The sequence below is a fragment of the Malus sylvestris genome, chromosome 17, assembly GCF_916048215.2.
Source record: "Malus sylvestris chromosome 17, drMalSylv7.2, whole genome shotgun sequence".
NCBI classification, from domain to species: domain Eukaryota; kingdom Viridiplantae; phylum Streptophyta; class Magnoliopsida; order Rosales; family Rosaceae; genus Malus; species Malus sylvestris.
In genome coordinates this window covers 872,113-892,195 of record NC_062276.1, presented here as the reverse complement: position 1 = coordinate 892,195, position 20,083 = coordinate 872,113, and the positions used below count along the sequence as shown (strand labels likewise).

Here is a 20,083-nt window from a genome sequence, read left to right as displayed (position 1 = left end):
ATAGTAAATGCAGCACATGCTCCTATACAACAAAGCAATAAGAAATCATGTATATATAGAACCAACCACCATTGAAGCTCTGCACCAATAAACTAAGTAGCTAGTGCCTAGTAGTACCAATGCCATTTATTATTCGAGGAGACAAAGATGTTACATATATATACAAGCAGAAGAACCCTGTGACATGCACCAATAAACATGTCTTCTGTTTGCAATGCATCCTCCCAATGCTTTGTTCACACATTGTTTGCCGCCGCCGCCTTCACCAGCGGCTTACAAGAGCTCTCACTGATCAAAATATTCTCCCCCTCCACGCTTTTCGACTCCTCCACCAATCGCGACAACTTGTGGACAACTTCCCCTGCACTAGGCCTCAAACTAGGGTCTTCGTCGACGCAGGCCCTGGCTAGATTTGCCAGTGTGACAGCTGCGTCGAACGAATAGTTATCCCCCAACGCGCTGTCCATCCACTCTCTTAACTCCTCTGCATTGTCCAAATGCAACACGGATTTGATCTTCTCTGAGAGGTAAAAGTTTTCTTCTCCATCAGCGCCCGGCCTGCTTATTGGCGTTTGTCCACACAAGACCTCCAGCAACACGATGCCATATGCGAAAATATCAATGCTTGAAGAAATCACACCCTGGTGAACATATTCGGGTGCCATGTAACCCAGGCTCCAAGACGCGGCAGGGCTGGTTGGACTACAATGTTGATCGTCGGAGTCATTTTCAGCACACTTTGCCATGCCGAAATTCCCAATCTTTGCGTTGAATTCTTCGTCGAGGAAAATGTTTCGGCTGTTTACATTACGATGGACATAAGGGGGGTTCATAATGTGGTGCATGTACTGCAATGCCATGGCTACGTCAAGACATATCCTCAGCCTTTGGCTCCACGTCAAGAAACAATAGCACGACGCAATGAACTGGTTTTTGATTGCCAATCCGCCATGGAGCCAGTCCTTCAAAGATCCATTATTCGCATACTCGAAAACCAGAAACGATTCTTGCCCCTCTGGCCTCAAGCAAGTTCCCAACAGCCTCATTATGTTGGGGTGATGATGAATGGCATCATGAAAAAGACCAAACTCAATCTTCGAAATTGTATCTGGCTGTATGCGCTTTACTGCCAAGTTCTTCCCGGTTAGGCGGCCATGGTACACAGATCCTTCAATGTGGTTGCCGGAACTGAAGTCCTCGGTTGCTCTGCTCAGCTCCTCAATTTTATACATCTCCACCAGAACCTTTCGCGGCGTGGTTGTCTCGATGATCTGACCGTCAAAAGTAGCTTGTGATCCCTCAAACGAGACTTTTTTGTCACTTGTTGTCCTCACACTTAGGCTGAGCTGTTGCAGATCCACATCACATCCTTTTGGTGAAGTCTTTTTCTTTTTCTTCATCTGAAATAGCAAGAATGCTGCCGCGACCGCAATGCTGGCTCCAACAACGACTCCGCTAAGCGCGACATACAATCCAATCTGGTTCATTTTCGCCTTCTTCTTGTGGGGACTAACTGCAGGGATGCTAGCTGCTGGAAGGCGCAAATTGGGTTCCCGGGGTTTTCCTAGGGGACCGAGTATAGGTTTTCCTTCAAGCGGAATCAGAAGAGATGTAAGAGGTGTCAAACTTTCGGGTCTAACGCTTTTGAATGATCTGTTATTTGCAGATATGATAGCTTCTTGTGTTGTATTGAACTTAACAGCCAAATCAGAAATCGTGTCGCCTTCACTCACAGGATATGAAATCAAGAGTCTTGATCGTGTCACAAGTCGAGATGATGAAGAAGGACAAGCACATCTCAAGGGGATCACCAACTGAAGCTTATCAGCAAGCCCCCATGGCGAAACGCCTGGATTCCTCTCTCGAATAGCTCTGCAGGTTGTCAAGCCCTCTAGTGACTGAGCAATGCCATAAAAGCTCTCACCTTTCACACTAGTCCTTGTCAACTCGGCACAAAAAACACCACCATTGCCGTACTTACAATCAATCGGTATCAACAAAAGCTCGTCTTTAGGAAGAAACTCCGTGTCAGCTGAAAATCCGTTCGCGTCTGCTATCACAAACGGACTGATGCCCAAGTACGAGCTCAGATTGGAGAGAGAGGAGTAGTACGCGTTGGTGCGAAGAATCGCAAAAGTTGCACACTTGTTCTCTACAGATGATGCATTTGTAGCGTTGCAGTAGTAGCCGGAAGCGTCGGGAGACGTGGACTCGCAGCTCAAAATGTTGTGTGGTTTTTGTTCAAATGCAGAGACAGTTAGAAGCGAGAAGAAAAATAGGAAGGAAGAAGCAGCTGCGGCAGCCATGCCGATGAACCACTAAGCTGACCACTCAGTTCCACACGAGCCTATAAAAAATAAATAGAGTTTAAAAACACTTTGAGGGAGTGAATATTTTGGATCTATACAAATATAATTTAGAAATTTGAACGGGAGAATTTTACCAAAGTTGTTCATGAACAAGATTCTTGGGGATGGCAAGGAATTTGTATATATTAATCCCTCTGATTCCAGCTGTTTACTTAGTCCTTACCTTGGGCTAATCCATCCATCCTCCATTACCAAATGCTAGCTAATGGGCAGCTACTTATCCCCAAGTTCCAAATGCCACTTATCAGATACACTTTTCTCTGGATAAGACGTGTTATTGATACATAATCCGTCATTTAGCAATTAACACTGATCACAAGCAGTTATTATCTAAACAAGATGCTCATTAGTTACTTAAAACGACGAAATATTTGATATAGTGTTGATAAGCTATAGGTAACATAGGCAGGTAACATGTCAATAGCAATCGTGTGCAATCAAATATTATCCACATAATTCATACAAATATTGACATTTTCGATACAAACGAAAGAACAAACGTGAATCATTTAAGCTTTCGGAATGAAAAGATGGAAGAAGCTAAATTGGCAGGCAGGCAACATCAGTAGGGATAAAAATGATGCAAGATTTGGAGAAATTTGAGGATAAAAATGAACTGAAATACAATGGAAGAGACAGCGATGCAGGTTAAAAGTGAGGCATGAAATAAAGGCCTACGTGTTATTGATAGGTCAAGTTGGTTATGAACAACCTAGGTTGACAACCAACACCCTTCACCAATAGATCAAATATTCGTTTTCAGTCATAGCTTAGAGATGAAACCAATAAGCGTGTACACAATGAGGTAGTGGAACATTGGAACACACTGATGTTGTGAATTCTCTCAATTAGACTCTCTGAAGAAATTAGGGTCAGGGTAAAAGTGATAAAAGAAGATTTAGGAAGACTTAGAAAGAGCCTCTAAGAAAATATTGGAGTATTTTGAGCTAACGAATGACTTGACACAAAACCGAGCTCAATGACGTTCTAGGATTCATACAACTGACCTCACTTGGTGGGATAAAGCTTTATTGTTGTTGTTGTAACCTCTCTGAAGAAATTCTTGTGGGTGACAACGGGACTAAGATAAGAAATCATGACGGTATAACACTGACCGGTGCTCAGTAGTTTCGGGATTGGTCAAGTATGGTACAAATATGATGTAACTAAGATTCAGTTTACCTGATCCGATTTTCGAACGCAATAATTTCTCAAATTTTTGGTCCGTCAAGTCTAACTAAGATTCAGTTCGGTTAATTTGTTTGGAAAATCCAACCATAAAGTTGGATGTATGAGTAGCAATTCCCATATTTCACAAAAAAGTTCGAGCACATCCCAAGAGGGCCAAAGTCGAATAATGGAAGGCACTTTTCGTTCAAAGCAAGATTAAGAAATACAGGTAGCAATGGATGAACCGAAGAGTCCCAACAGTGAAGGGCACGTGATAACACATGCTGACCACTTCCCCTGGTCAACAATGAAAGATTTACCAAAGTACCAACTTGGGACTTTGGAGCATGCCCAACTTCCAAGTTTCTATCCAAATATAGGTTAACTCGAATCACCGAACACGTTAACGAAACAGGTTAACCCGTTATGACATGTAAATGACACGATATGGAAATTACTTGCATAACCCATCAAGGCGACACGAAACAATGCGATCTCATACCGAGTTGGGTCATTATCGGCATCTATTAAGAACCCGTAAAAATAAAAGGTTTGACACGAAGTGGTCAGCTAAAATAACATGTATGACACAAAAACAATACAAAAACAACAAACACGACCCGTTTGCCATGCTCAGGTGAGATTAAACTTATTAATAAAAATTAAGAACTAGATTTCCCCATTTCTCATAGGCATCGATCGGATCTTGCAATTTTCTGTTTCATTAATTATGTAATTAAGTGTTTAATTATGTCTTAGTTTATGTGTTTTCATAGATCTTCGGACTGTAGTTTCTTTCTCTCGCATGAAATGGACTCGAATAAAAAATAAGTAGTTTTATGTAACAATTCAATAGTGGATGCCAAATGCAAACATTGTGTTCAGATCGCATATGATGCCTGCTGCACGTGCTCTATACTTCACAGATCAGGAGAACAACGAGAAATTTTTAATTGTGACGGGAATACGAATGGTACACCACGTGTTTTTATGTAAGTGGTGGAAATTTTTAATTTTTAAATTATTAACCTTTTAATACACATAACCCATCATTTCTTTAGGAACATGTGATGTACCACCTCGTGTGACGGTTACACTTAAAATATCTCTAGAACAACATAATCTTGATAAATAAACATGCGCTGACGTGGAACACAGGATTTTCTGGAGAAAGTTTTCTTAGAAAACAATTTTGGCCAAACAAGACCATATTCATACCAAATGCAGGCAGATAAAGATTTTCCCTCATAGGGAGAACTTTTCATGCACAGAAATGCTACCGAGTTAGTATCCCAAATCAATTACATATCGCCATGTAAAAAAGTACAAACAGAATACAGTGAGTGAGATACCGCCTCAGCGACATCCTTGTCTCATGTACGTCTATTTACAGGGCGGCCATAGTAAGGCCAAATTCACCTTATACCCCATTCGATAACTGACTACTAAGACGAATAATTTCCGAGCACGTGGGATTCTGTTCTCTCTCCCCCCACAGCTGATCTCAAAAGATAAAACCATGATGATTTGCAACACCAAAATCAGCATTCATATTTACGCAGAAAGTGGGAAATCCCTAAAGGCAATGAACATGTCATCACTACGGTTGTGTTTATAGCCTCAAGCAACCCGATAACAAATAAAAAAGATCGACAGAAATGTATGCAACGTATCAAGGGATTGCCAACTGCAGGATGTCATGATATTCAAGTATAAAATAAAAGCTGTAAATAAGGATCGTAGACTCGCAGTTCTTTGTCATGTTAAAGAAGTTGTATGTGTCAATTCATCGCTCAAGTAATTTTATTCCATAAGCCTGATTACGCTCGAGAAAGTAACATACATGGAGTGAATGTGCAGATAACAAGTACAAATGTTATTATTCATAGCGCAGATAACTACAATTCGATCATAGAGGTGCACTGTAAATATATGTTGATAAGAAAAAACAAATTGTGATGTGTTTCCCATACCAGTATCAACTTTTTTGTTGAACTCCTTCAACGCTACTTCTCAAAAGGGATATTACTGTAGCAGGCTCAGGGGCTCCGAACACAGAGCTTCCTGCAACTATGCAGTTGGCTCCGGCTGAAGCTGCCATATCAATCGTCGAAGGCCCTAAGCCACCATCTACCTGTGACATGAGATTGAAAGCAACTTTAGTACCTGTCCCTGGAAACCCAACTCTTAAAAAATGTGTGTCGAGAGATGCAACAACAGAACTTCTATATAGAAAAGTTCACAAGAAACATAACGGATAATTAACTCACCTCTATAGCTAGTGAAGGGTACCTTTGTCTCAGTGTGCGCACCTTCTCCATCATTTCCGGCATGAACTTTTGACCACCGAACCCAGGTTCTACGGTCATAACAAGGACCATTTCCACATGATTTTCACCTTCAATCTGTGGATAACACAGCATCATTCGAAAATATTTCCGGAGTAGACAGCTACTGAATACTAAACAATGCGTACAATGACTAAAGATCGGATTTTCTTTCTTAGGTCATTGAATGTCATGCAAGTAAGCCTGGCCAATCAATACATACACAACTAAAAAAAAAAGGTCGTACCCAGTGCACAAGGCTCCCACTTTACGCAGGGTCTGGGAGAGGTGAATGTCGGCTAGCCTTACCCCCATTTATGGAGAGGCTGCTCCCAAGTCTCGAACCCGAGACCTACCGCTCATGGGCGAAGGCACTTGCCATCGCACCAAGTGCGACCTCTTCAATACATACACAACTAAACAAAACAAAACAAAAATTGAAAAAAAACCCAAAAAAAAGGAGGGGGAAGAAGAAACAATTAGATAGAAAGAAAGAAAGAAGTAAGACCAGAGGATAAACTTCTTCAATTGGCGTTCCGGGCTTTAATGCCACACCTGGCGTCATGCCCTTGGACTTAATTCTTTGAACAAGTTCTTGCCAATTGTCTGCAAAAAGAAGGACGACGAAAGTGAATGAAGGAAAAATAGCAAGTCCCTCCTGTATCAAGAAAATACCACACGAACAGGGAATGGAAGTAAAATAGGAACATCTCAATTCCCAACTACAGCCAACCTTTCGATACTTCAACATGAAATGTAAAACCTGAAGCACCGGCTTTTCCCATAGGTTCGACATAATCAAGAGGATTTGTGACCATTAGGTGACAATCAAGATACGCCCTGTAGGCGGAAAAAAAAAAACAAATGATACCACCAACATCTATTTACGCTCGATAAAAATGAAAATAAAACAATGTCAAGGTAGTTACTTTGTGTGCTTTCTCAAACTCTGAATGACCGGAGCACCGAGTGTTAAATTCGGGACAAAGTGCCTGTTGGTAAGAAACATAAATGAATTCAAGACCGCTAGTATTTACATTTGTGAGAAGCAAACGTTGCGATTAACATAGAACCCAAGTTAATTACAATGTCTTCAGTAAGCACATAAGAAATGTTTCATAAGAACAACAGAAAAAGAAAGCATCTTCATGGATATATTATGCAAAGAAGTCGACTTGAACAATAACAACAACAAAGCCTAAGTGGGGTCGGCTGAATGAATTCTAGAGCGCAGCTAGAACGACATTGCGCTCGATTTTGCGCCAAGTCTTCGTTTAGTAACTATTAGCTACTTCGTTGTATCAAAATTCAACCAAGTAAATGAACTAGCTAAACAAAAAGGAATTAGCAAACCTAATTCGTTTGCAGCCACTTGAGATTCATGGGAATTACTAAAAGGGCAACAAAAAAGAATCAAACCTACCCATCCTGCAAAAAGTACGAGAATTTTGTCAAACATTAGACATGGTGTTAGTGACAAAACATTGAAATTCATCGGACGTAGACAAGAGAACAGATGGGCTGAGGGCGTACCATGATGTCCATGTGGAGCCAATCGGCGCCGCATTTGAGCATGCGCTCGGCCTCTGATGCCAAATTAGCGAAGTCCGACGACAGCATCGACGGTGCTATTTTCGCCGCCACACCCATGTTTTTTCAGAAGCCGCCGGTCTACTCAACTTACTTTTCAGTTTTTGGTGGGAGAGAAAGACGCCACAAATCCGTGAAGACAAATAGCTGCTGGGGTTGGTGGGAGAGGGACCAGTCGTTAAGAGCACTTCCACCGTGCTCTTTTGACCTGTGGACAGGCACCATTTGCAATCCAATTCCCTCCGAAATTAGCTCCAGCCTAATCGGGTAATTGGGCTATGGAGAGCCCATGGGAGAGGGCAGACGGGAATTCCAAGACTTTGAGCGTTTGAGGAGGAGTGATGCAAGGCTAATGTTAGCCACGTTATTAAAAAATTTGGATTAGGTGCGTGCATAATACGCACGCATGAGGCGCGTTACCGACAAGATTTCAGGAGGTGGGACCCGTGTTGCAGCCCTCTAAGTAGTAGTTGAATTTGGATCGTTTGATTTCTAGATCAACGATCCAGATTTTTCCGATTTTAAAAATTAAAAAAAAGACAGAAATGTTTTGGGAGGACACGTGTCACAATCTGGACTGTTGGATTTCAAATTTTTTTGTAATCCAACGGTTCAGCTTAATTAAGTTAATACAAAAATTAAAAATTTCAAAAAATAATTTTTTTTTTCTATAAATACCTTACCATTTTCTCCCACCTTACACCACATTTCAATATTTTCAACAATTCTAAATATGGAAGGACACGTTGTGCGACATAATTGGTTAAAAATCTTATCGAAATCTATCTACAAAAATTGTAATTTTGGATAATGACACATGGACGTGATGAGATAGATTAAAAATTCTATCAGAAATTTTTAAATTTTTTTTTATTATTTTAGAACATAAAAAATATTAATATTTTATTGCCTATTGCCATCGCTATTCAGTTTTAGAGGTGGAGATGCAAAAGGTAATTACTGTCCATTAAAGGCAGTTATTGTTTATTAAAGGGGATTCAATTGCCAATTACCATGGGGGGCCTTCCTACACTATAAGTGCTCTAACATACAGGGCGGCTCCGCTTATGTGTAGTTTGGAAGTATTTTTTTGTTCAAAAGGTTTTTAAAATTAATTTTAGTAAAATGTAGTGATTACTAGTTTGAAAGTGTTTTAAAATGATTGATTTTTTTTTAAACCAATCTTAATAAAAAAAATTCAAATGAATTTTGAAACTCGTTTGGAAATGTTTTTAAAATAATTAAAACTGCTTAGTTTTAATGAAATTATTTTTGAAACCAATCCTTAGCAAAAATGTAAGTGAATTTTTGAAAAACATTTAAAGTGCTTTGTACAAGAAGCATATAATTGATGATTTTTGTAAGAATTACTTCAAATGCTTATGAAATTCATACACTTTAAACAAAAAACATTTTAAGTCATTTTAAAGCGTTTTCACTCAGACCTACCCCTTGCAGTCTAACTCCACTGCATTTTGGTCGAGCAACCACGTGGTGCAGTTGTCAATTTTATAAACTTTCTCAAGAATACGTAGCCTGCATTTTTCACGCATCTTCCCTCTAATATTATGGAAACCTAACCCTACCTAATACCTGTGCAAAGGATTCTTGGAACACAACTACTACCATTTTGCATGATTTTTTTATTCGTGCATGAGTGTGTTGTGCTTTTACGTGCACACATGTATAACTTAGAATCTAAGCATTTTTCTTTTGTTTGAGTGATGAGGTGCGATTGATCCTGGTGGACTTGTACTACACATTCCCATCTGGAGTAAAGCAGATGAAACTTGAGGTTCAGTGAAGTGTTGCATTCCTGCTACAATTTACCAATTATTGCCTCTCATGTATGAAGAGAAATTTTTCAGTATGACAGAAACATGGTCCAGTACACTAAATGTCGTTATTCAATTGGCTGAATTTTTTTTTTCAAATTTCCAATCAACTATATTATTAAATTTTATGTATCAAACCGAGTTATTGACACACTAAAAAATAAGAAACGTCGTCAACGTGACAGAGATGAGTAAGCATAAAAAATAAAAATAAAAAAGTAAATAAACACAAAGGAAGGAGAACAATCGAAACGGAAACACTACCAAACTCCTACGCAGGGCAAACTGAAAGGCACTTATCGCATTAAAAGGAAAAGCAAATGAACTTTGCTTCTGTTACAAGACGAAGGACTTCATGGTGATTTGTGGCATAAGTTACACACACGTATCCATACATACTTTTCTTAGGTGTAGGACCCTAAATCCTTATCTTCATTTAAGCTTAGGTTAACAAAAATTAGCATATTGGTGGAGGCTTAGTGTGTCATATTGATAATGGTTAAGCTCGTTGGCGTGAAATAACGAATTGTTTTTGGACTGACTCGGGAAAATCATGATCATCTATTTAAGAATGCACCTTGGAAGTTCATTAAAAGCATGTACAAACTCCAATTATATTCATTTCACATTCTAAAATTTTCAGTAAATTTGCTTCTTACCCATGACCATGACCCATACATCAGCGAGGAGCTTGATGCGGTTTTTTTTTTTTTTTTCAAAAATAGAGGACAATGAATAGCAAGGCACGGTTATCCATTCGGAGTCTGGGAAGATTTATAGAGTCATTTTAACCTCCTCCTGGTAACAAGTCTGGCTTCCACTCCAGCAGCGGATTTTGAACGTGTGTTTTGAAACATTGTTATAAAAATGTAAAATAGTTGACATCGAAAAGGACAACATGACACCGAATAGTTTTACAACTAATATATATATCGTATAGAAACTTGTATGATAAAGTCTCACACATACAATACTAGTAATACTAGTATGTGGTACATACAAGTATGAGACGATATTGTGCGATTAGTGGTGGGTCACTCTTAGAAGTTAATTAGGTTATGGTCAATTTTGTAACAGCCTTGGCCCTTGGCGTTGGGTGAATTGAATTCTATCGTTTTCAAACTTCACCCAACTGATGTTCTTAGCCACACACCTCTTTCAATTTGTCTTTTGTAATGTCATCATGCAATATTAGATTAGATTAATTAGATAAGTGGGGAGATAATACAAAATTGAAATGACAAGACGTCGGCTAAAAAGAATACCAAGTGAATTCATTAATAAAGCAAAGCTGTCAAACTCAAACGAAACACGGAGAGGAGAGGTGTCCTGCTGATCTTACTAAACTATGAAACCGGATCTCCTCTGAATCCAAAAGAACTCAGTCTAATGATCAAATAATCTGAATCATTAAAATTTAATTTAACGGCTACAAACAGGGAATTCTTCTAAAATTATAATAATTATAACCATTGATCAAATTTCAATAGCTTGGATTATTTGAGTCTTGAGCTCAATTCCTTTGGGTCTAGAGAGAATCCGTTTCCCTAAGGTATCGTTTGGTATGCAGACGGGACGGGACAAGACGGAACGGAGAGGGAGCAAAGATGCTCTCGGATGGAAACAAGGAGAAAGAAGAAGGAGACGGAGATGTTATAATTTTGTGTTCCACGGATGTGGAACGAGTTGTTCCAGGGGTAAGGCGGAACGAAAATTCACCAAAAATTCATCCCGTGGAACAACGCGTTCCACCCGTTTTAGACGCACCAAATATGGGAAGGAACACCTCGTCCCACTCCGTTCTGTCCCGTCCCACATACCAAACGGTACCTACTGGCTATGCTTCGTCTTGTCAAAAGCACGGCACTCTCTGCAAACTGCACGATTTTAATTTTTATTAGGTGATGCTATTTACATGTTTTTTTTTATAACTTTTTATATACTCTGTTAATTTTAATTTTTTAATTTTTTTAATTTAGTGATTTAATGATTGAAAATTAAAAAAAATGTGCACAAATAATGTGAATTCGATTGACAGTGTTTGTACTATCCTGGCCTTGAGATGAGTTTGGTATGCATGTATATTTATTTGTATTTGTACAAACAATAATTAATTTAAGCGTGATTATTGTAGTAATCACATTTAATTGTGCATTTTCATGCTCGTAGTTGAAGTCAGGTTTTGACCATTGGCCTGCCTTATTAAGCTTCATTTTTAGTATGGCAAATCAAAGTGCTTTTTCAATCAACAATTTTATAAGAACATTGACTTTATAATAAAAAGAAAGAAAATATATTAAGAGTGACACAAGTTAAGAAAAATTAAAGCACGATTCAAGGACTTAATAGTGATTTTATGCCCTCAAATTTCTGTTCACGATTTTAAATAAAAAATAATTTAATCACTTTCAACATTTCTTCTTCGTTTCTAAAAAACTTATGTAACAAAGATTTTCATCACACGTATATACAATTTTCCGAAAAATTAGCACTATGACATACCGTAACGAAACACCATCTCATATTAGTAAATTAATCAAATGACAGTGCAATGGATTTCAAGTTAATTACAATGACGTCTACGTTACAGGCAAGTTTTTTTATATTAAAAGAGTTTTCAACCCTAGAGCAAAAAGTTGAGAGACTCACCGGTCAGCTTTGAGTTTTAGAGAATCAGCAGGCGCCACAAATTTCCCACTATAGAAAAGAGAGGAAAAGCTCAACGGCCCCAGTGGGGCACCACAACCCTATAAACCCACTATTCCACACGAACAGTAGAAAACAAACACCATCTCGTAGCGTTACCTTTCAATTCCTTCCTCTCTTTCCTCTTTCTCTGCGCGAGAAACGCATTTGGGCACTCAGTAGTCCCAAGCATAACGCCAAAAAACGCCCTCTCTCCTCTGCCGCTTCCTCTTCCTCCTCCTCTTCCTCCTCCTCATACTTTACTCTCTCTCCTTTCTCTCTCTCTCTCTCTCTCTCTCTCTCTCAAAAAAGCGTGGTGTTCGGAGTGGCACTGAGAAAATTATTGGGTTTCTAGAGAATATATAGAAACAGATATACATATATATAGGCAGATGGGTTCATGTGTTTCGGTTCATAAGGACGCAGATTCCGTCTTGAAGCTCCGACATTCATTCGGGTCCAAAACCGACAACAAGCTCGTCATCCCACCATTCCCAGTCAAGGTTGATAAACTGTCTTCCAATGGTGACCGTCCGATTGCCGATCTTCCACTTAAATCTCAATGGTCGCCCTCTCACGCCACCGCCAACGCCACCACCTTCCGGGACTGCGGTAAAAAACCACACTTTTTACAAAAAAGACTTCGTTTTTTGGTCTTCTCTGGTCAAACTAATCAAATGTGCCCTTTGGATTTCTCATATTTTCACGCTAACTTAGGCAAAACTTTTTGAAAATATCAAAACATGTGCTTATGCTTGGTTTTTGATCTCTTGTATTATAAGATGTATGAAAGGTTTATGCATTGAGTGCGAAGTGATTGTCGCACACACTCTCTCTGCATATGCACGAGAATCAAATGACAGAAATAATCAGAGATGCGTACAACTAGAAAAAAAGATATTCGAAAATCATTTTACTTTTAGCTTATCATTTTGTGGTTAACTACTATTTATTTAACTTTTTTGGGTTTAAGTCGGTGTAAATTTGGGTTTCTCCTCGTTACTTGTAGAAGCTGTTAGAAATTGCTTTCACGTTTATGACACCATCTATTTAGTTGCCTTTTTAAGTATGATGCTATTGCTTTCAAGAAGGGAAGGCAATAGCCCTTACATTCTTGTAGGTGGTTGTGGATTTAATTGGTGATGTGATTTCTTTAAAGATTTCTATTTTTTAAGGAATGTAACAATTTAATCCGTCACGAATTCGGATGCCAGAATAAATGAGAGAGCATTTTAATCCGTCACGTATTTTTACAAATTCGACAAGAAGTACGCCTAAACTTTATGATCATGCCCTTGTCTTTTGCAGGGGAAAAAAAAACCAAGCTTGAATTTCAATTTTTTGTGTCACTTCCTGGATGTAGAAAAATGTGAACTTTTAGGACCCTTAGTTTGCCCAGATTACATAAGAGATTGGTAGAAGTCAATGTCTTCCAATGGGACGTTCAGTAGGTGTGCGTTTGTTGCTACAAATAGGGTTAGGTTGTTTTTGGAGTAATGCTAAGCGGATTCTTTTAAAAGTGGAACTCTCTATGAATTCTTTATCACTTTATTTTTTTTGACACAATATTTTTTAATGTTAGTACGAAAATTGAATAATTATGAATAGCAGACAATCCAAGAAAAGTCTCTTTTCAGACAGAGTCATTAAAATTTCTCTTTTAGAGAAATGATAGATAACTTATTGAGATTGTGGTGCTTTCCCTTCATTTCAAAGGGATGAATATCGATGAAATTATTGACTAGAACCAGTTTTAGCGTGAAGTATCTTGTGAATCTCTAAGCGATGGATGGACCACGTGTGGGAATGTGTAGTGTTTAGAGACCAACTAACGTTTGGTATAGTAGTAGGTGAAATGATGTGTCAACGATGTAAAGGGGGTAAATAATAATGGTGTGTCGACGATGTAAATGGGTATGCGGATCACATCCCTGATGGTAGTTGACTCTACTTGGTTGGAGCATATCTCTAATTTGACTCAGCAGAAATGAAGATGATGTATATTTGTGATGAGTTTGAATCATTTGATACCTAGACGTCGTTAGTGCATTGAGATGGTGTAACTTTGCTTCTTTCGTATCTCATTGTGTCATCCATGGTTTCGAATCTGACTCATGTTACTAAAAGTCGTGAACTTCGCAAGGTGTACCTAATTGCTTCTGTTCCAACTTAAGTTGTATCTAATTAACCTGTGTTTGGTTTTCTATTTGTTTGCTGGTGTTGGTCAGATGGATGTTTCAGGCAAAGCATTTGGAAGCTTTTTATTAAATGGCTATACCAGTACCCTAATTTTGTTTCAGCTGAGCAGGTAGTAGAGAGGATTCCTATTTTGATACCCGGCAGTGGTTGGACTCGGATTGTGAAGATGATTTTTACAGTGTGAATGGGGGTAAGAATTTAGTCGAACGCTTCGAGCCATTTTTTCTTGCAACATTATTACGATTTTCTTTACGTTTTTTTGCTTCGATGAGCTGAATGTAAAAGTTCATGAGAAAATGGATTGTTAGTTTTGCTTGCGCCACAAGAAACATAAAATGCAGGATTGTTGTTCGCTTTCGTTTTGAACTTTTTGCGACTTTGATTGCCTCCCGTGCAGATTTTACTCCATCTCGCGGCAACACTCCTGTCCATCAGTACTTACCCGCTGGTTCCTCTCTAATCGACAAAACTCCTTTCGAGAACAGAATTCCTGGTCCAACTCCAACGCCAACAGAAAAGAAGAAGAAACTACTTGAGCTTTTTCAGGAGAGCTTCAAAGATGATGAAGAAGCGGACAATGAAGTAAAACCGCCAGCTGCAGCCAGCCTCCCTCCAAAGTTTGTCAATGGAACTGATTCCGTGTGTAGTAGCGAGAGGACAATAAGTGGAGATGTTCCAACTGCGATTGAGACGAAGAAGCCATTTAGGACCTCGCAGTGCTGCCTTCCGAGCTTAGTTTCTTGCCGCAGCTCGAGTCAGAGGAAGAAGATGAGCCCTACCATTGCTGTAGGTGATAAAGCTTGATACTTTTTCCTGAAATCGTAATAGTGTAAATTTGAGAAGTTAAGAACCCGCTCGAGTTTCTAAACTTCGACCTCAATATCTTGTAAAGTACTAGAGATCCTTGCTGCCGCTGTTGAAATTACGAATTTTGGGGATGCAGGGCATGTAAAGAGTAAGGATGAAAATGTCCAATGCTATGAGTATTTTACAACACCACTGAAATCTTAGTAGGAAGGTTGTTACTGCATATTTAATTAAAGAGAAAGAGAAAGCCACGTTTATTTTGTTCGTTCATTTTATTTTGATTTATTCAATTTACATTAAAAAAATATTAAGGTTTTTGAAAATCACTTTCCTGAAGCAAATTAACAAGAGAAGCGTACATGAGGATGATTTTTCCGAACATTTAATTTCAGGCCATGGGGCTTTACTTGAAAATCAAGGGAGATGACTGAGAGAACTCATTCTGGACTGAGTACATTTTAGGTTGAAGTGAAATGCAACAAACAAGAAAAACTTATACGGAGCAACTTCATTACATGCAAGCCCTTTCGCTCGTAGATGTCAAGTGGTGAGGAAAATTGAGAAAAAGATTACATGAATATATGATAGACAAAATAAATGAGAAAAAGAAAAACTTACACAAACTAACTATATTTTATGCAAGCCTTTTATTTTCGTAAATATCACGTGGTGATTGAGATGAGAGATGGATTAGGTGAATGCGGATAGACAAGTTTTTCTGTTAGTGGAGGAGTGGGAAGAAGTCCTTTTTCAAGCCAGTGTGAAAAGTTATAAACTGATTCCTTGGTAGGAGTCTTGAAGATATTTTTGCCACTCGACAAAAATAAAGTGGAACCTGAAGAAAGTGGCTCAATTACTGGCGTTGATTCTTCTTCACCAATATTGTCAATGTGAAAGCAAGGATTGTGTAGCAAAAAAAGCCAACACTCCACAATGAAGGCACTAGCTCATTCCTTTTTGCTCATAATTCGCAACTGTTTGCAATTATTCAATTCTTTTTTCAGATGATAGGCAATGAGGCATGGGCTCATCGAGGGTGGGGTGTTGGAATGCTCACTGCTCAACATGGTACATTCAAGGATGAAAAATATTTATATGACACGTTACGCGAATATACTATTATTATTACTTGACGTGTTATTGAGCAATGTAAGTTACTATTTTTGAGAAAGTCTTGGATAAGACTGTCTCATGTGGCAACTCATTCACAAAGATGTGGAATCTATGGGGTAGCTACTAATATCAAAATTTGTTATTAAGATGCATATGAGATTTATATTCATTAGCAACTACTATATCCTCAACAATAGAAATGAGTTCACACACGATATAATTGTAAGTTAAACAAGATAATATTTGAGCTTGAGCTATTAGAGCAACTCCACCTCTAAGGACTTTGCGTCAGCACCCAGCGCATTTATCCACTCAAATGAACAGTAATAGACTGGAGTGAACAGTAATAGGCCAAGGCATCTCCACCCCTAAAAAAATGCGGGCACCCAACGCATTTATTTGGTGTGTTTTTTTTTTTAAGTTTAATTCGGATAAGATTTTTAACCCATTTAAAATAAAGAATAAAAAAATAAAATAGTTTTAATTTCGGATAGGATTTTTAACCAATCTCGTCACGCCACGTGTCATTATCTGAACGTACTATTTTGTGAATAGATTTCCGATAATATTTTCAACCAATCCCGACACGCCACGTGTCACTTCCGTGGTACAATAATTTAGCCAAGATTTCGATAAGATTTTCAACCAATCACGTCATGCCACGTGTCATTATCCGAACGTACTATTTTGTGGATAGATTTCCGAAAATATTTTCGACCAATCCTGACACGCCACGTGTCACTTCCGGTTTACAATAATTTAGCCAAGATTTCGATAAGATTTTCAACCAATCACGTAGTGCCACGTGGCATTGTCCAGAACCTCATCCTTTCTTTTTTTGTCCATATAAACCCTACATCCCTACATCCATCCTCACACCAAACTCAATCCTTCTTTTTAGCTCAGAATCCTTGTTCATCGTTTTCAAATCTTGAGTTCTTATTACAATGTCTTCTTCAAGAAGGGTGTATAAGCAGTTGCAAGAGCAACAACAAAGGTTGTTGGCACAACAGGCAGAAATGGCCAATCTCGAGGAAGGTGGAGGTGGAGATGAGGTTTTCTTCATGGAGGAGGATGATGATGATCACCATAGAAGGCAGAATGCCTCACATTCCCGCCGTGTCATGGAAGCCGTGGGTCAGATAGCCAAACCAAGACGTGTTGCAAACCTCGATAGAAAAAGGGAAAAACGAGGTAAAAATCTATTGGAAGATTATTGTATTCCCAATAGCATATTCCCTGATCATATTTTTAGACGGCGTTTTAGAATGCAACGACATTTGTTCAACAAAATCATGAGTGATATTTGCAACCATGATTCATACTTTGTGCAAAAAGAGGATGCTTTTCATGTTCTAGGTCTCATTCCCGAGCAAAAAATTACGGCATCCTTGCGAATGCTTGCATATGGAGCATCTGCAGATCAAGTGGATGAGATCGCGAGGATGGGAAAAATAACTGTTCTGGAGTCCCTGATGCGTTTCTGCTCTGCAATTGAAGCCCTCTACACCAAAGAGTACCTCCGAACACCCACGTCAAGGGACATGCGAAGGCTTCTGAGGAAGGGTGAGATGCGAGGCTTCCCTGGCATGATTGGAAGCATCGACTGCATGCACTGGACTTGGAAAAACTGTCCAAGTGCGTGGCAAGGAGCATATGGCGACAGAAAAGGAGCCAAAAACATCGTTTTGGAAGCGGTGGCTTCATTTGATACATGGATTTGGCATGCTTTTTTTGGTGTTCCAGGAGCTCAGAATGACCTAAATGTCCTTGCCCAATCCCCAGTGTTCGACGAACTGCTGCAAGGAAACTCGCCGAGATGCACATATTGGGTTAATGGTACCCAATACGAGGGATCATACTACCTTGCAGATGGCATTTACCCAAGGTAGTCAACATTTGTCAAAACAGTGCCACATCCACAGACTGAAAAGGAAAAACACTTTGCAAAATGTCAAGAAGGGTGTAGGAAGGATGTCGAGCGTTGTTTTGGTATCCTGCAAGCTCGTTGGGCGATTGTCAGGGCTGCAGCTAGAATGTTTGATGTCGAGGCTCTTCGATCCATCATGATGACGTGTATTATTCTCCACAACATGATTGTTGAAGATGAGTATGATTATGATGCCGTCGATGAATATGAGCCGGATCCGATGAACAACTCAAGAACACGTATCTATTGTGCTCATGACCGGACCGAAGATCCAGTGCAACACGAGCCGTTGAAATGTGATGGACGTTACAATGAATTGATCGTTCAGCGGTACACTAATGTGCAAGAGCCATACTGGCACGTAACCCGCCAGAATGACTTGATTGAGCACCAGTAGGGATTGCATGGAGGCGAAGATAATTAGAATGAGGCTTGTGGTTGAAGAATAAATTGTATTGTTTTTTAAGTTTAAGTAATTCTATGTAGTGTGTTTTGTTTTTAAGTTTATTTGGTGAGTTTATGTAATTCTATGTAATGTGTTTTGTTTTTAAATTTATTTGGTGAGTTTATGTAATCTTATTTCATGTGTTTAAATAAAGTACAAAAGAAATAAAATTTTAAAAATAAATAAATAAATAAATAATTACATTAAAATTGCATAAGAAATTAAATAAAGTTCAAACCTAAAAAAAGAAAAAACATAAGAAATTAAATAAAGTTCAAAAGAAAAAAGAAAGAAAATACATAAAAAATTAAATAAAGTTCAAACCTAAAAAAAGAAAAAACATAAGAAATTAAATAAAGTTCTACTAGAAAAAAGAAATAAAATACATAAAAATACATAAGAAATTAAATAAAGTCTCTCGAGTTAGGATATGTGGTGCTAGGATCTTGGTTGCCATGATTTGTGTAGCTAGAACCCCCTTGACTTGTTTCCGCATCTCTTGCACGCCTCCTACGCATGACATCTTTTTTTTCCGATGTCCAAAAATATTTAGAATTCGGAGACAGTCATACTAGAGACTTGCTCATAGTGTCACGATCTGCTTGAGCCATCCTTTCTTCTCGAAGCAATTCATTTTCTCGATGAAGTGCTTTTCTAACCAGCTCGTTCTCTCGATTAATTACTTCTCTTTGTCTCTCAGCCGCCGCATCACGGGCCTCAGTAGCTGCTAATATTGCTGCCATAGCAGCAACTTTTTCCTCATCTCTAGCCTTTTCTCGTGCCAAGTTTAGTTCACCTTGGCGAGCAAGTTCCTCCATATATTTAGTGTAGTCATTTTTTGAAGAACTACCTTTTTTCTTTGACGCCTTTTTACCTAGAGGCCTTAGGGACTGACGAGTGGGTTGGGTCTCGGGGCACTTGTTCAGGCGTCCCTTCCGTGTCTTGAAATATGTCGGCTTCTTGTTCGGCCATGTCTGGTTCTGGAGAACTATGTAGACCCATACCGTGCATGACAACTTCTGGACCAGTTGCCACAATTTTGTATTTAGGGCAATCTTTGACAATTTGCCAACATTCCCATTTAGTGAATGATTTGTTCCCGTTCTTTGAATTGTAGAATGCTTGAGCTTGTAGTGTCTATAAAAAAGTGGGATAACATAGTGTTAAAAAATGCGGGTGTAACACAAATAAATAAATTCAAAATATTGATAAGGGTGGAATGCATATAAATTACATAAAAATGACATAAGAAATTAAATAAAAATTACATAAGAAATTAAAATTTTGATGCGGGTGGAATGCATATAAAAATTACATAAGAAATAACATAAAAATTACATACGAAATTAAATAAATAAAAATATTGATGTGGGTGGAATGCATATAAATAAATAAAAATATTGTTACCTGATCCGCTAAACTTGTCCCACTACGGAGGTTACCGGAAGCATGAGAGATGGCGTTTTTCCAACAAGTAAATGATGCGTTGAGTTTTTTCCAACGACCTTGAAGACCTTGACTAGTTCTGGCGTTTTCTCCATGTACATCGCAAAACGCTTTCGTAATTTTACTCCACATTTCTCGCTTATCCATCTCATTACTCGTAATCGGGT

At 38.7% G+C, this 20,083-nt stretch overlaps 3 protein-coding genes across 4 annotated transcripts; 1 reads left to right on the top strand and 2 right to left on the bottom strand.

Moving 5' to 3' along the window:
* Positions 1–36: 36 nt before the first annotated feature.
* On the bottom strand, positions 37–2,758 carry LOC126612607 (protein LYK2). Of its 2 annotated transcripts, none has more exons than XM_050281070.1 (2): positions 2,533–2,758; positions 37–2,347 (listed from the first exon to the last, which is right to left on the bottom strand). In XM_050281070.1, the coding sequence occupies exon 2, from the start codon at positions 2,304–2,306 to the stop codon at positions 237–239; it is 2,070 nt and encodes a 689-aa protein (XP_050137027.1). In that variant the 5' UTR covers positions 2,307–2,347; positions 2,533–2,758; the 3' UTR covers positions 37–236. The 2 variants fall into 2 exon arrangements, with proteins under 2 accessions (XP_050137027.1, XP_050137026.1); XM_050281069.1 differs by having other exon boundaries at positions 2,444–2,757.
* Positions 2,759–5,311: 2,553 nt separating this feature from the next.
* LOC126612613 (ribulose-phosphate 3-epimerase, cytoplasmic isoform-like) lies at positions 5,312–7,795 on the bottom strand. The gene is made up of 7 exons (XM_050281076.1): positions 7,400–7,795; positions 7,290–7,294; positions 6,796–6,858; positions 6,600–6,706; positions 6,375–6,472; positions 5,810–5,944; positions 5,312–5,673 (listed from the first exon to the last, which is right to left on the bottom strand). The coding sequence occupies exons 1-7, from the start codon at positions 7,514–7,516 to the stop codon at positions 5,518–5,520; spliced, it is 681 nt and encodes a 226-aa protein (XP_050137033.1). The 5' UTR covers positions 7,517–7,795; the 3' UTR covers positions 5,312–5,517.
* A 4,315-nt stretch (positions 7,796–12,110) lies between these two features.
* LOC126612611 (uncharacterized protein At3g27210-like) lies at positions 12,111–15,171 on the top strand. Its single transcript, XM_050281074.1, has 3 exons — positions 12,111–12,588; positions 14,285–14,365; positions 14,573–15,171. Exons 1-3 carry the CDS (start codon positions 12,369–12,371, stop codon positions 14,977–14,979), a joined length of 708 nt encoding a protein of 235 aa, XP_050137031.1. The 5' UTR covers positions 12,111–12,368; the 3' UTR covers positions 14,980–15,171.
* The last annotated feature ends 4,912 nt before the right edge of the window (positions 15,172–20,083 follow it).

What these genes read in the sequence shown, in the direction of transcription:
- LOC126612613 (XM_050281076.1), bottom strand. Translation starts at nt 7,516, where the DNA reads ATGGGTGTGGCGGCGAAAATAGCACCGTCGATGCTGTCGTCGGACTTC. An exon ending in TTGAAGAAGTTTATCCTCTG is followed by an intron (nt 5,945 to 6,374) that starts GTCTTACTTCTT and finishes TGTTATCCACAG; the next exon opens with ATTGAAGGTGAAAATCATGT. An exon ending in ACCCTTCACTAGCTATAGAG is followed by an intron (nt 5,674 to 5,809) that starts GTGAGTTAATTA and finishes CTCATGTCACAG; the next exon opens with GTAGATGGTGGCTTAGGGCC.
- LOC126612607 (XM_050281070.1), bottom strand. Translation starts at nt 2,306, where the DNA reads ATGGCTGCCGCAGCTGCTTCTTCCTTCCTATTTTTCTTCTCGCTTCTA.
- LOC126612611 (XM_050281074.1), top strand. Translation starts at nt 12,369, where the DNA reads ATGGGTTCATGTGTTTCGGTTCATAAGGACGCAGATTCCGTCTTGAAG. An exon ending in CACCACCTTCCGGGACTGCG is followed by an intron (nt 12,589 to 14,284) that starts GTAAAAAACCAC and finishes TCAGCTGAGCAG; the next exon opens with GTAGTAGAGAGGATTCCTAT. An exon ending in TTTTTACAGTGTGAATGGGG is followed by an intron (nt 14,366 to 14,572) that starts GTAAGAATTTAG and finishes CCTCCCGTGCAG; the next exon opens with ATTTTACTCCATCTCGCGGC.